Raw genomic sequence first — 15,060 nt, forward strand, 5'->3', positions numbered from 1 at the left:
CTATATGTGACCTGTGACTATTCTTTAATCACTCTTTTATTATGGGGAATAAATGTTTTCCACAGTTATGAAAGTGGGGAAGGAACATACACGTATATTTATTGTGTGGCATCATTATATTTACAGTTTATAATCACTAGCTTACTGGATAACTTTGCTTCATTTTCTCCATCTGCAAAACTGAGATAATGATACTTAGCTCCTTTGGAAAGTATTTTGAGCTATATGGATGAACAGTGCTATATAGCAGCTAGGTGTTACTAGGTTAATTCAAAGGCTTAATGTGAACTATAATATATAATAATTCCTCTTTGTTTGAATCTTTCCTTGGAAATGCCCTGGCTTTTGCTTTCCATTATGTGATTAATAAAGCCATGGGGACTAGAGTTTCCTGTTTATGTAGAGTGATTTGTAGCTAAGTAAAACAAATGCATGGTAAGTGATATGTAAGCTTCTCCTCTATATTTGGGCAAGAGAAATTACATTCTTTTTTAGTTAAAATGAAAGATTTTTTTTGTGCACTGCAACCTTATTTCAGAAGCATGTGAATCCCAAGATGATATGAACAGCATCGCTGCAAGAGCATAATGGTAAAACTCTTTCCCACCGGGCCTAAGATGCTTGATAAACAGCCCTTCTCATCGTCAATTGGCATGAATTTCTAATTGCATCACTTTGCTAGCAGATTCCAGACTAGTTCTAAGTAGCAAAAAAATCCTCAGAACAAATCAGGGATAAATGAAAACAAAGACCAAATCTATTTTATGGTCCTTGAGTCCTGTTAACTTTTTTGAATCTCCCTTTTCTGACCACCACTACTAATATGCTTGAGAATATTGTCTGTAGAGAGCTTGGATTAGTATGTCACCAAGGGAGGATTCTCAAGCTGGTAGTGCTTCTATGCTTTGTTTTTCAGTTTACTGTTGTGTAAACTTACCTGTAGTTCTTCTTTCAAAAGATGTCAGACAAACAACCTTGGAAACTGTATGTCTCTTTATCCCGAGAGCAGCTACAGCAGGATATCAACACGAGGTAATCAGATGCCTAACAGTTTAGGGCAGCGAGTTCTATGACTGTATTCATCTTGAATATGGAGACTAGAAGTCCCAACATACATTACTCCATCTTGATCAGAACAGATCTTACAGCAGACTGGAACACTGCATATTGGGGCATTTAGTATCAAGAGGCTACACCACCATATTAAAGATGAAGGAGACTGCAGTCTTCTCTATTTTGTTTGTACAAATTAAGTGCAGTCCCTTGGACTTCTGACAAGTTGTCAGTGCTGATCTCTTTTGAGAAAATGGAGCCATCTCTGCTGTAGGGGATCACTGTGCTGAAAGTGTTATCCAGTGGTAAGGACAACTCCTAACAGTAACCTCAGTAGGTTAAGAGGTAAAGGAGAATGCTGCTGAAATACAAGGAATAGATACTGTGAGCTGATGATTTACTTTAGAGCGAGTTCCAGCAATGAATAGTAAGCAGATAATGGCTAGCTCCTCTTAAAATCAATATCAGTAGTTAAGGCTTGGGCATTTTCACCTTAGTAAAGCTAAGAAAACCACTTCATGAACACTAAAGTATCAAGCTGTTGTATGGAGTCTCATTAACATCTCATGCATTTAGCTACAAACTAATACATATTTATTACAGCATTTTTCTCAAGGATTTTAGAGTAGAAAGCCTTTTATCTTTTTTCTTAAAGAGGATTTCATCCCGTTCCTATTAAAGTCAATGGGAATTTTGCCAGTGACTTCAGTGGTACTCATTGGTGATGGAAAAACTTGGGGATGTACACAAAGGTATTGTTGTTCTGTGGATGGTTGCTGCCATCGAGTGTCCCATACCATGTACTACATCCATATATCTTCCTATTATATTTTCCACTCCATGCATCTGATGAAGTGGGTTTTAGCCCACGAAAGCTTATGCACAAATAAATGTATTAGTCTCTAAGGTGCTACAAATACTCCTTGTTTTTACATCCATGTAATTGCTAGAAACCAGTCTAATCAATAGTTTGTTTTTGTATGTATATATTTTTTTCTTTAAACTGTGTAGAAGTGATTTGTTATCATATTAGTCAAATATGTTATTTTCATCCTTCCTAAACATATAATACTTAAGAGAGGCATGCAATAATAAACATGTCCAGCTACTTCCATCTATCTATGCATAGGTCTGTCTTTCAACTTATCCTTTCTACTTAGATTCATTTGAAGAAGGCTGCTGATGTTTGTAAGTAAGAATTATTTTCTCAAAAACTGATTTTTACAAATATAAATTTATTTCAATTTTAAAAAGAATCAATCATGTTCTCTAAGTATATATGTTTTAAGGCTATATTAATTAGTATTAAAAACTGACTATGTGAACTAAGGCATTCAACAATCTCTCCAAAACCAAAACAATTGGCAGAGTACCCTGAAAATCAAGAAGTCCACAGAGCTTCCTTCCCCTCCCGCCATTCCTATCTATTCCCTCACCTATGGCTCTTGTCCCTTTCTCCCATCTCCTATTATCCACCCTCTGGCTTCAGCCCCTTCTCAATCCTGACTCTTATGCATTCTAGTGAGGCAGCTTTCTCCGAGATGCTGTCTGGGTATCAGTAAGAGTGCATCATCCTTTTTCTTTGTGCTGCCTGGGTGTCACCGTGGGGGACGGGGGCTTTGAGACCACCAGAGAGTCAGTCTCCCTGCTGCATTTCCAGTACCCAGTGTCATAGCTGGAGGAGCAATTGCAAGGAAAGTCATGTTCTGCCCCCCGGCAGCCCCAGGATGGAGCATACTCAGTCCAGTCACACATAGGCAAAGTGAAGAGTTAAGCATGCTCAGGTCAGACAGAATACTCAGAGAATTTGGCTGCTAGACTCTAGCATATCTCTGAGTATGTGTGAACTGAAATTTTCAGAGGATCATAACTTACTCACATTTGGGCAGATTTTCATGGAGGCAACAAAAGGCACACCCCTGTCACTATGGCAAATTTCCAGTCATGTAGGTACTAGAATTTTTCAACAAAATAGTTGTAAGAATTTTTTAACATGGCAAAACAATGTATTTTTCCTTAATCTCAGTCTGAGAAGCAGCTGAACAGTTTTTACTGAAATTTTCCAAAACAATTCATTCTGAAGCAACCCTCTGACATGGAAATATGAACTCAAATGGTTAAAGTTTGGCAACTGAAAAGAGGGTCTTCTGCAAAGTTTTGAGCAACCTTAATTATAGGTATTGCTACCTGCACCATCTACGCTTAAATAATCCTAACACACTTAACTGCTCTAAGACTAGAAAAAAATGGTGTTTTTAAAAATCTGAGATTCATGGAAGACTGGGGTATGAGAAGGAAGCTCCCCTTGGTTAATATAATTATAGAGTATTGGAATTAGCCGACAATGTTACTACTCTTTACTCACTGATATCCAGAAGCCCATTTGTATGATATGGGGAAGGCTTTATAGGTCAGGTATTCCTGGAATTGCTAAACTTCAAGTGAGTTTATTATAGCTGTTACTACTATCAATTTCAGCCCAGAAAACTCAGGTCTAAACAAATACAATATTATGGGAGCTGATTTACATACAGAGTAAAGGCAGAAGAGTTATAATACATGAAATGCATGTATTTAACATTTGCAATATCACTCAATAACAATACGTATATATGTAATAAGGTGTTTCTGTAGCACTGTAGGTGTGTGATGGTTTATAGCTCAGTTAAAGAAAAAAAAAAAAAAGCAATTCTCCACCAAAAATGTTATGCTTATAAAAACCACACGGGATCTTTTATAGGGGAAAAGGCAATACGCCGCGTTTATTGAAGATACAACAATCAGCATATGCATTCAATTACCACACATACACACCCACCCACCAGTTGATGTTATAGTTACCAGTCCAGAGTCTGGATCAACCTAGTGGCCAGCTAGGTTGATCACTGGTAGGGAGGAGCCGGGTTCCATCGGTCGCGACACAATGCTCCGGGGAAGTCTTGGCAGGATGAACCCAAAGTTTTATGGCAAGGCCCCCTGTTTCTACAGTGATTTTCCTTCATTGGGACCAATGAATTTTGCACTGTTATGCTGTAATCAATTGTTATTTGACGAGTGCTTGTTTTCTTAAATTGTTCTTTTCATTCTTTATTACAGCTATTTTGTCCCCATTGATAGGTGCCTGTCTCATCTTTAGAGTCATCAATCTGCCCTCTTCTGACATTTTAATAGGGGCATGTTGCAGTGTCTTGGCGCCCTTGCGTCAGTTTCTGGTTCCTCCCTCGTACATCTGGCTCAGCGATGGCCTTCACACTTATCTTTTAACACACACATTTCTCATTCACACACAAAACAAAATTAATTTACACAGAACATTTTGAACAGGAACATCAAATTGCAATGCAAAAAACCCCCAATCATTGCATTCTTTTACTTATTTTAAAATACTACATCTACAACAAATTGGTGACCCTTTAAGGTCTGTCATTGCCTTTGAAATCAGCACAGACACAGATTCTGGCTGATGCACCTTTACCAAATGGCCTGTTAGGCCATTCCTTTCTACGATTCAAAAAGGGTGGCTGGCAAAATGTAATCAAATCATACACTAATACATTTAATACATGCTACATCATTATCTCTTTATTCTTTATTCTAAATTATATAAAATACAAACATAAAATCCAACTACTACACAAGAAGTGTACAATCTGTTAGGGTATGTCTACATGCAATTAAAACCTGCAACTGACCCATGCCAGATGACTCAGACTTGGGCTAAGGGGCTGTTTAATTGCAGTGTAGACTTTGGGGCTTGGTCTGGAGCCCAACCTGCAGGACCCTGAGAGGTGGAAAGGTCCCAGAGCTTGGGCTGCAACCTGTGCCTGAACCCACAATTAAACAGCCTCTTAGCCCAAACCCACGCCACCAGGCATGGACCAGCCACAGGTATCTAATTGCAGTGTAGACATGCCCTTAGAGTACAAACAAAGGGTGGGAGGGCTTGGGAAAGACAAGCGTTACAAAAGCAAAAGATTGTGTGACCGCCTTCTTACTTTAAGTTAATATGTAATCATTACAGTATGTAGGAAGCAGTAGAGGAAGGCTAATAAAAAGGATCTTTAAGGAGGGATGCAATTCAGTGTGGGTAGTATTCTTTATTCTGATTGTATATCATTGCAAGACACATAATATGAGTGTCCTATGTAAATAAAGTAGCACCCCGTTTATTTAACCCTCCATTAGCTGCCTCTCTGTATTAATAGAAGAGCCAGCGCACACAGGTCCAGAAGCAGGCAATCTCTCCTATGGCCACTAGATGGCACTGCAGGTTCCCAGTTTTCCATTCTCCAGTTTATGTGAATTTTGATTATCCAATCTGGCCCTGGTCCCAATAAGATTGGATAAATGGGGTTCTGCTGTACTCCAAATATTTTATGATTTGCAAATGGCAGTACATAAAACCAGTAAGCTACACTGGTAGGATAAATTGATCTTTAAGTTTTATATATAGTGCACATCATCTATAACTTAGCCTCTAAGCAATGGCTGCCTGCATTTTACTGGATAGGATCACAACATCTTTTTGAACTCTGATCTTTTTGTAAGTTTTATGGTATTCGCCAAATGTAGGGAAACTTATTCTTGAGCGTGTCTGCATGGGGACACTCAGAAAAGTTAAGATGAACTAACTGTAGGTGTGAATTTAAAGAGCATTAAACCCCTGTGTGGGCTTTCTCCTTCAGAAGTAAAGTGTCTTTTATTCACCTTTAATTTAATCCTTTTAAAGGGGATTAAGCTACTGCTGACTTTTATATATTGCACATGGCTGTTTGTGTCAATGCTGTGTGTCTTAGAAATTGACTTAGGCCAAGCTAACTTTGTAATGTAGCCCAAGATTAAGACTCGAATGCTAGCAAGGTTTAATTATGACCTTGTATTTATACAAAGCTTATTTTAGTCATTAATGGCATTTTCAAAGAGTAAGACAATTCACAGTAACAGAACCTGAAGTCACATGGGATGGCATTGACCCATTGTTATGAAATAGGTTGAGCAATGAAAGCCTGTCATTTACATATTACATTTTCTGAGTGTTTCAATAGAGGCCTTCAGCCATGGATCTAGGGTGACCAAATGTCCTGATTTTATAGGGACAGTCCTGATATTCGGGGCTTTTTCTGTTACCCCCCATTCCCTGTCCCGATTTTTCATACTTGCTGTCTGGTCACCCTATAGATGCCATGAACAATGATACATTTTAACAGTGCAGGACAGGCTACTTCAAAGCACTGTACTGACATCCATTTTGCATTGCATATAATATTAAATAACGTAAAATTTTCTCACTGGGTACAGTACTTAGCTGCATAGAGGGGGAACACTAGGATTCTTTTAAACATGTCTGTGTGGTTTTGGTGCAGAATTAATTCCCAAGATGCACAGAGAGTGGGCCTTGGGAATCTCCAGTGAATCTTGTGTACTTTCACAGACTGACAGCTAGATGGTACTATTGTGTAATGCAATAAATATTCCTCTGCCATTTCCCATAAGATGGCAGGTTAAACAGGACCAGTCACCAGTGCCTGTTTATTTTAATTTTCTTAAAAAACTGAATTCGATGCTGGCTAAAGGTGCCATATTATAACATCTTTTCAAAGTGATGTCCAGAGAACAGCTATAGCATAGACCATAGCAGTGCAAGTTTCCCTACATCACTCACTGCCCTAGAGTGACCACTTTTAGGCATGACAGAGTAGTTCAGTCTCCATAGCTATTAAATTTTGTTCCCTCTGCCATGAGATTGCCAGTAAGGGTATCAATTGTGATGGAGATTCTTGTGGTGTGATCACCTGGTCAAGTTGGAAATGGACTGTGACCCAAAAACTCATGGCACATAGGACGGACAGCCATCAGGTGATAGTTTACAGGTAATCGGTCATACAGGTCACCATCCACCTCCAAAACACCTTTTAACAGAAATACATAATAACCAAACTAACAATTTTTGATAAAATAAGAATATTTATTAACATTCAAGATTTACAACAAAAAATTACAGCAAATAATTTAAAAAACATTGTCAATTTGTATTTTAGGAAGAATTTTTAAAAAAAGAAACCTAAATTCAGTAACTGTTAGAAGATGATTTTAAGCCCTTAAATTCATATAGCCAGATGTAATACTATATACAAAACTCAATATTATCTCAAACATTTCCATCCGTATTCCAGATCCAGTCCCAGAATGACAGTGTTGAGGGTGTTTCCTGCTTCCCGTCACTCCATGCGTATTAAAACTCAGGTCGACAGTATTTTTAAATATCCATTTAAGGTGCTCAGGTACTAGGGTGCTGGAAGCCATACAAGCATCTATATACACAGGAAAATCTCTCAACATGATTCTATTTTAATATGGTACATACCAGACTTCCGGATATAAGGCCTCATTGACGCCATTTAATAAAGAAAGAGCAGCCCCAAAATCTCCAAGAAATTTTGTAAAAGGAATTAACTTCTTTATTTAACAAAAAACTCGTGCTCCACCACAAAACAAAAGAAATATTATATCCTTCCCATGTTTCTAGTATTCAGTTTAATAGTTTTGCTAGGATTTCAGTTTCTTGGTGATAAAAATAATTTCACAATATAGTATATAAAAATACAATAGTATGAAGTCATCACATCAACTTTCTTATGGTCATTTTCTGGACCAGGGCTAAAACAGTTACTTTTCATACCATGATCTCATGTTCAGCTCCTAATGGACCTCTTCAAATGTGCCTCAGCATCCTTTGCACTGATTCCCACTGCACTTCTTGTGGTGTACTTCTGGCATATGAAGAGGATCAGTTGCAGAGTCCAATTTAGTGAAATGCTGGAGCCAGGGAATGGAACAAAGGCTCAGTGAAATCTCCAGAGAGCTGATAGTAATCTCTCTGTTGCTGGTTTCAGAGTAACAGCCATGTTAGTCTGTATTCACAAAAACAAAAGGAGTACTTGTGGCACCTTAGAGACTAACCAATTTATTTGAGCATAAGCCTTCGTGAGCTACAGCTCACTTCATCGGAGGCATACTGTGGAAAGTGTAGAAGATCTTTTTATACACACAAAGCATTTCATGTATGTATAAAAAGATCTTCTACACTTTCCGCAGTATGCATCCGATGAAGTGAGCTGTAGCTCACGAAAGCTTATGCTCAAATAAATTGGTTAGTCTCTAAGGTGCCACACATACTCCTTTTCTCTGTTGCTGGAAGCTACAGATATGGAATGCCTGTTCTAGGCAAACATTCTGTTAAAGCAGAGAGAAATCCGGCTGCTTGTGCCCTAACCTGATGGACTATAGAATGAGAACATCACTGAAAGAAAAACAGATAGTTCTCTGAAGACGTCCACGCAGTATGCAACAGCAGTCAAGAAAGCAAACGGGATGTTAGGAATCATTAAAAAAGGGATAGAGAATAAGACGGAGAATATCTTATTGCCCTTATATAAATCCATGGTATGCCCACATCCTGAATACTGTGTACAGATGTGGTCCCCTCATCTCAAAAAAGATATACTGGTATTAGAAAAGGTTCAGAAAAGGGCAACTAAAATGATTAGGGGTTTGGAACAGGTCCCATATGAGGAGAGATTAAAGAGGCTAGGACTTTCAGCTTGGAAAAGAGAAGACTAAGGGGGGATATGATAGAGATATATAAAATCATGAGTGGTGTGGAGAAAGTGAATAAGGAAAAGTTATTTACTTGTTTCCATAATATAAGAACTAGGGGCCACCAAATGAAATTAATGGGTAGCAGGTTTAAAACAAATAAAAGGAAGTTCTTCTTCACTCAGCGCACAGTCAATCTGTGGAACTCCTGGCCTGAGGAGGATGTGAAGGCTAGGACTATAACAGGGTTTAAAAGAGAACTGGATAAATTCATGGAGGTTAAGTCCATTAATGGCTATTAGCCAGGATGAGTAAGGAATGGTGTCCCTCGCCTCTGTTTGTCAGAGGGTGGAGATGGATGGCAGGAGAGAGATCACTAGATCATTACCTGTTAGGTTCACTCCCTCTGGGGCACCTGGCATTGGCCACTGTCGGTAGACAGGATGCTGGGCTGGATGGACCTTTGGTCTGACCCAGTATGGCCGTTCTTATGTTCTGGGACTGTAGCCTGTTTCTGGATGGTTTAGCCACTTAGGAGTACATTTTCAAAGTGTTGTGGGTGGAGTTTTAGGATCAACATCAATAGGAGTCATGTGATTAGACCTCATACTACAAGAATCTCTCTACAGTGGTTACTCTTCCCCTCCACTGCACTCCACCCAATCCCCCTTTAGCTGAATGGAGGTTGATTCAGGGCAATCATTTCTTCCATCTCTTTGGTGCCCTGTTCTTGTTCAAAAGAGGAGATGTAATAGTGCCTTTGAAACATCAAATAATCCTCAGCATCTCCATGAGGTAGGTATATATTGTAATATTCCCATTTTACAAGGGTAAATTGGAGGAAAGGATAAGCAAGTTGCCTAAAGCCATACAGCAAATCAGTACTTAGAACTCAATTGCTCCTCAGTCCCTGATCTGTACTCAGGCTGTAGACCATGCCACCACTCTGATTATAACAAATAACAGAGGAACATGTAACTTTCTAAACACATTGTTATACTCCAGAGACATTGAGAAATCACACTGTAGTCAGACAATGGAAAACTGCAAACTCAAAAGCAGTATGACAGCTTTGCTTTTTTGAGAGATTTCTACTGTTGAGTCAAAGGCATCTTCTCCTTTTATGAAAGCGAGAAGAGATGTGTAGAAGACTTGGACAGCAGCAGTGGATCTAATCAGCGTAAATTTTTTTACCCAGTATTTTCCTTTCCGCCTTGCCCGCTAGCATAAATTAATTTTATTAAATCAGATTTTTACCAAATCTCTGCTGGATGTGTTTTTCATGATAAACAAGGTCAAGTGTTTTCCATCCCCTACCAATATGTTATAATTCTCCAGCATCAGTAAATTATTCAAAAAGATGAGGAATAAATTTTGGCTTATCTTGCAGTTTATGGAACTACATTTTAAAAAAATGTTATTTTTTCTACCATCTATTGGTCATGTCATGATCAGACTCTGAACTCCAGCAGATTAGACTTTCCAATGCCAATGCTACTCTCCCAGTATAAGTAGTAATCTATAAGTAGTAGTAATAAGTAGTAAAGTATAATCCTTTATAAATTAGGAGTTACTTCTGACCTCACCATATTCCTTTGGCATCCATGATAACTTTACATTTTTTATATCACCATTTTTTCCAATTTTGTAATCCCAGCAATATTCCGGAGATAACAGTTTAGTATGCTTGTTTATAAAGTAATATTTGTTTAAGTGGCTTTCATCATGCCATATTGCCTCAGCGTTCCTTTCTTTGTCTTTTATAATCCCTTCATAACATTCCCTAGTAAGGTTGAAAACATGAAGAGGAGTACCTCCAAAGACAGCAGCATGATAATAATAGTCCCCCTGCATCAATGGAATATAAACTGTTGACTGGGGATCTCTCTCATAAGTGAATTTCTCTTTATCTGCCTTATAAAACCGAGCTTGGAGCTGTGCTACAGACTCATCAAGCATCTCCAAACCATAGTCACTCTGGAAAACTTGATCCACATCCATACAAAACATAATTGTATGTTTCATGCTTGATGTGGCTTTCAATAAGGTCCCCTATGGTCTTCATGCGCATCATACTTATATCTTGCAATTGGCTTTCTTTATTAATTTGGAATACTTTATATGTCCCAGTTCTATCAAAGGTATTTTCGAGAGATCATCCACCATAACATAGAAAATCACTTTATGGCCAACCATGAATAAACTGTCTGCAGATATTAAGAAGGTTTTTAAATACTTATCGAGATACCTAGAAAAAAATGGGAAAATCATTAACTTTCTTTATCTACAGCTGGGGAATAAACTAGAGTCAGTGGGCCAAATTCATGTTAATGTAATCCTGTTTCAACAGTATTCCCTTAGAGCAGCGGTTCTCAAACTTTAGCAACTCAAGGATCCCCATTTTGATTTAAAATTTTGTCGCAGACCCCCAAGCCCCCCACTCAGCCACAGGTCTCACCCCCACTCCACCCCTTCCCCCAAGGCCCCAGCCCTGCCCCATCTCTTCCCGCCCCTGCTCCACCCCTGCCCCTCCTCTTCCCTGCCTCTTTACGCACCCTTCCCTGCCCTCCCAGGCCCGGTGCTCCCAGCGTTTCCTGCATGCTGGGAAACAGCTGTTTCCCAGTTTGCAGGAGATGCTGGGAGGAAGTGGAAAGAGTTGATCAGCATGGCCTGCAGACCCCCTGGAATACCCTCGTGGACCCCAGTTTGAGAAACGCTGCACTTGGGAACTTTTAGTGCATGCCAGCAGGGTCTGCCTGGGCCAGTTTAGTGTACAACACAGTAGTGTACACTAGAATTTACACCCCTCTGGTGCAGACTAATGCACCATGTTGACAATCCCTTCAACTTCTAGAAATTATTTTTCAGAGTATTGACCGTTATATAGCACTTCATACGTTCAAAGCACAGCTTCCATTGACTTCATTTACAGATGTGAGTGCTCAGCACTTCTGCAAGTCAGACCCCAGCTTCTCAAGACAGGCACCCAGAAAATGAGGACCCAAGTGAGGCAAATTGGGTTTAAGAGAGTTGCATCACACAAACTCTGTGGTAAATGCAGAGATAGAATCTAATTCTCCCAGGCCCCATTCAACTGCCTTAACCATGAAACTGTTCTTTCTCTTCCTGCAATACCCTGCCACATTCTCTTCATATCTTCCAACTTCCATCAAATTAGATTGTTGTCTGTAGGCCCCCTACCTCCTTACTAAACAATCCTGGTTCTTCACTTGAGCAGATCCATCCTGTGCACTGAATGGAGTAGGGGTCCTAGCATTTCTTAACTGCTGAGTCCCTGATTTGCAACCTTAAGAATGTTCTTTTCACATAGGTTGTGTGTGTAATTTCCTAGGTATTTAAAAAAGCAAATTGAAAAAACAAATTCCATCATGGGGCATCATATTCACACCCTCACACTTGATCATTAGAATTGGAACCTTTAGATCCACCACACAGAACTCTGCTACTTGGTCTAACAGAGTGACTGACGGTAGTAGATCGTTATCCTCTATTTGGACCAGCACTAGAGGGGGATGACACATATTTTTGCCAGTGGTTTTCACAGATATTTGCTGACAGCAGAAGAACACTGAGAATCACAGGTTCCATTCCAGGCTTTAGTGGGCATAGACTCTTCTGCCCCTTTGCCCCAAAGCTTAACCTCTTCTGTTTCATGCTCTTCTGTCTCAGTCCTGTCTCTTCATTAGCTGGTCCCAGTCTCTGCTCCTCAGGCTTCTTATCCCAGTCCCCTTGCGCATCCCAGTCCCCTCATTTCAGCTGAAACAATTCACTGAGATTGACATGAATTTGCAAAATGTTTTGTTTGATCTGCATTTTTCAGAAAAAGTTTTGGCTGAAAAACTTTGCCCAGCTGTGAATTGATGATAGTGTCTCCCACTGACCTCTGGTGATTCTGTTTCGATAAATGTGGAATAGCCAGTACTCAATGCTTCTGCAACTCACTCCTTCTGATGGTTCAGTGTCAGTACATGCATTTCTGCAATAAATTATGTCCAAACATATTTCTGACTCATGATCTGCCAGAACCTTTTTTTCTACAGTATGTTGTGTGTTCAGACAGGATAATCGTCAACAAATCTGGCTGTATATCTCAGCAACAGATGTCAAGCAATTCCACCTTTCCTGTCTTTCTGTCCCTAATGCATTCCTGATGCTGTTCTGCACTAAGGATGGGAGTAGATGAGAATAATCAAGGCTGGACATGTGGAAGGTTGAAAATTATTTTGGAAAAGCAACCAATACCTCTCCTTTCCAAAAATTGGGTTTAACAGTTATGCACAGACCACCATATTCCTTGAAATAGGAATAGAGCCTTGCTAGCAAGACACAGAGAGAAAGACACAGGATTGAACAAATGGAGGTGCAAGACAGCTTTGAAGAGTGTGAAGAAGCTAAAGTGGCCTTGGTCTGGCCATATTGCAAATAGACTTAAAAGGTGGTTGGAGGCCCATGACCAAATAAACTTATAACTTAATGCATATTAATGTACAATAGGCAATTTACCAAGCCAGTGGAACTCCTTCCCCTGGCCTGCATGGTTGGTCTGGAGTAATGTACAACCCTACCAATATTGGGGTGTGTAACAGAGTAGTCTGCCCCTTTAAGGACTGGGGGACCTGGGGCCAGCCAGCACTGGTCAATTCTTAGACCCAACTGGGAAGAAAAGAAGCGATTATAAAAGCCAGCAAGCCTGGCCTCAGTTGAACGGAGTGTTTCAGGAGGATCGTGCTTGTGGTAGGTCCTGGAGAAGGATAACTCCTATGCCATTAGACTAGAGGAGGGAGACAGGTTCTGCAGTAGGGATGTGCGCAAAGGTGAGAATCCAGTGGGAGCTGCAGCCCAGGGTGTTCTGGAAAATGTCTGAGGTTTTGACTAAATTTTATGTTTGGTTAAGTGACTCTGGGTGTGCAGTGAGTCTTCTGTGGGATGGGGAGACAGGCCAGCAGCTTACAGCTTCTGAAGAGAGGTCCTGCCTCCAGAGTTACTTTACCCATGGAGTTCATGCCAGATCTAGGCACTGAAGAGCCCCACTACTGGAATCTCTCCTGCCCTCCTGGACAACCCCTGCTCCCCATTCACACTTCAAAGAATAGAGGAGAAGTTACCTTATAATCACTCTGAAGTGCACTCTGATTTTTTTGCATGCTTTAAATGGGACCTGAATTCTGACTCTGCCCAAATCACGAGGTTGGGCAGTACAATGCTGTGTTATCATTAAGACAGCAGCCTCCAATGAGAACCCCATTTGCTGGGCAAAGAGAATAACTTTGTTCCTTTCAGCTGAGCATCTCAGAGCTCTTTACAGGGATTTTTTTAGGCAGGGCAGCATGTGGAACTAGTAGTCAGGAGGTCTGAGTTCTACTCCTGACTCAGCCACCGACTCATGATGTGACCTTGTTACGTCAGCTCTGTGCTATTTCCTCTGTACAATGGAGGTAATACCTAACCCACACATGGAAGATGCTTCTATATAGTAAGTGATGTATGCAAATGGAAAGTTTTATACAAAGGCTTATTCATTTTGATTTAGATTTTTGAAATACTGATCTATTGAGCCCCATAAGCACAAAACAGACTCCTCAGGCAAATGAGATGATTCCCTTACCCCAAAGAGCTAAGCAAGCTGAAATGAGGTGAGGTGGTCCTATAAAGAGAGGTGGAGGAGGAGAAGGATTACAGCCTGCAAATCCTTGGGTTACTGGGGTTAGTAATATGCGTGGTGAGTGTTTTGTAATTGGAGTCTCAATACTGTAACCTTTCACTGGGAGTCAACGAAACTGTTTGAAAACTACTTGTGGCAGTAGATTGTGGCCTTTAACTCCTGGACAAGCTTGCTTTCTATTCAGTTTGACACCCTTCTCTCTATGTAACTCAATAGCTTTTAAAAGCCAAACCCAATTACTTCAAAAATTTCAGGGAATATTCTAGGCATCAGTGACCAGAACAGTAGTGATTGAGGAAAACTAAAAGGGGAAAACAGGAAGATCCTCCATCTGTTTAGCATAGTCACTGCTTCAAGTACTTCTGCTGTTGCCTATGGGTCAAGCACCTGGTGGATGGCACCCATTATTAGCACCTTCTAGCACAGGGGTGGGTACACATCTGGGTATAAAAATTATATGGCGGGCCATAAATGCTCACAAAATTGGGGGTTGGGGTGCAGGTGCAGGGTGAGGGCTCTGGCTGGGAGTGCAGGCTCTGGGGTGGGGCCAGAAATGCAGAGTTCAGGGTGTGGGAGGGGGCTCCAGGCTGGGGCAGAGGACTGGGGTGTGGGGGGGGGGGTGAGGGCTCTGGCTGGGGGTGTAGGCTCTGGGGTGGGGCTGAGGAGTTTGGGGTGCAGGTGTATGTGAGGGCTCTGGCTGGGGTGAGGGATTTGGGGTGCAGGAGGGT

At 40.5% G+C, this 15,060-nt stretch overlaps 2 protein-coding genes across 16 annotated transcripts in view; one reads left to right on the forward strand and one right to left on the reverse strand.

The window, feature by feature from the left end:
• Window positions 1-15,060, forward strand: part of LOC102934027 (DAB2 interacting protein) — a 435,191-nt gene that overhangs the window by 1,713 nt on the left and 418,418 nt on the right. Inside the window, exon 3 of one of the 15 annotated variants that reach the window (XM_043530243.1) lies at window positions 2,214-2,241. The exons of the other annotated variants lie outside the window; for them this stretch is intronic. The gene's annotated coding sequence lies outside the window, so the exon portion shown is untranslated. The remainder of the gene's footprint in view (window positions 1-2,213; window positions 2,242-15,060) is intronic. 15 annotated transcript variants of the gene reach the window in all.
• LOC102934258 (N-acetyllactosaminide alpha-1,3-galactosyltransferase-like) lies at window positions 9,023-11,067 on the reverse strand. The gene is given in 4 exon segments (XM_027823481.3): window positions 9,023-10,158; window positions 10,203-10,665; window positions 10,667-10,776; window positions 10,779-11,067. Coding segments are annotated over 3 exon segments (705 nt in total). The 5' UTR covers window positions 10,921-11,067; the 3' UTR covers window positions 9,023-10,158; window positions 10,203-10,212.

Source organism: Chelonia mydas, chromosome 16, assembly GCF_015237465.2.
Source record: "Chelonia mydas isolate rCheMyd1 chromosome 16, rCheMyd1.pri.v2, whole genome shotgun sequence".
Classification (NCBI taxonomy): domain Eukaryota; kingdom Metazoa; phylum Chordata; order Testudines; family Cheloniidae; genus Chelonia; species Chelonia mydas.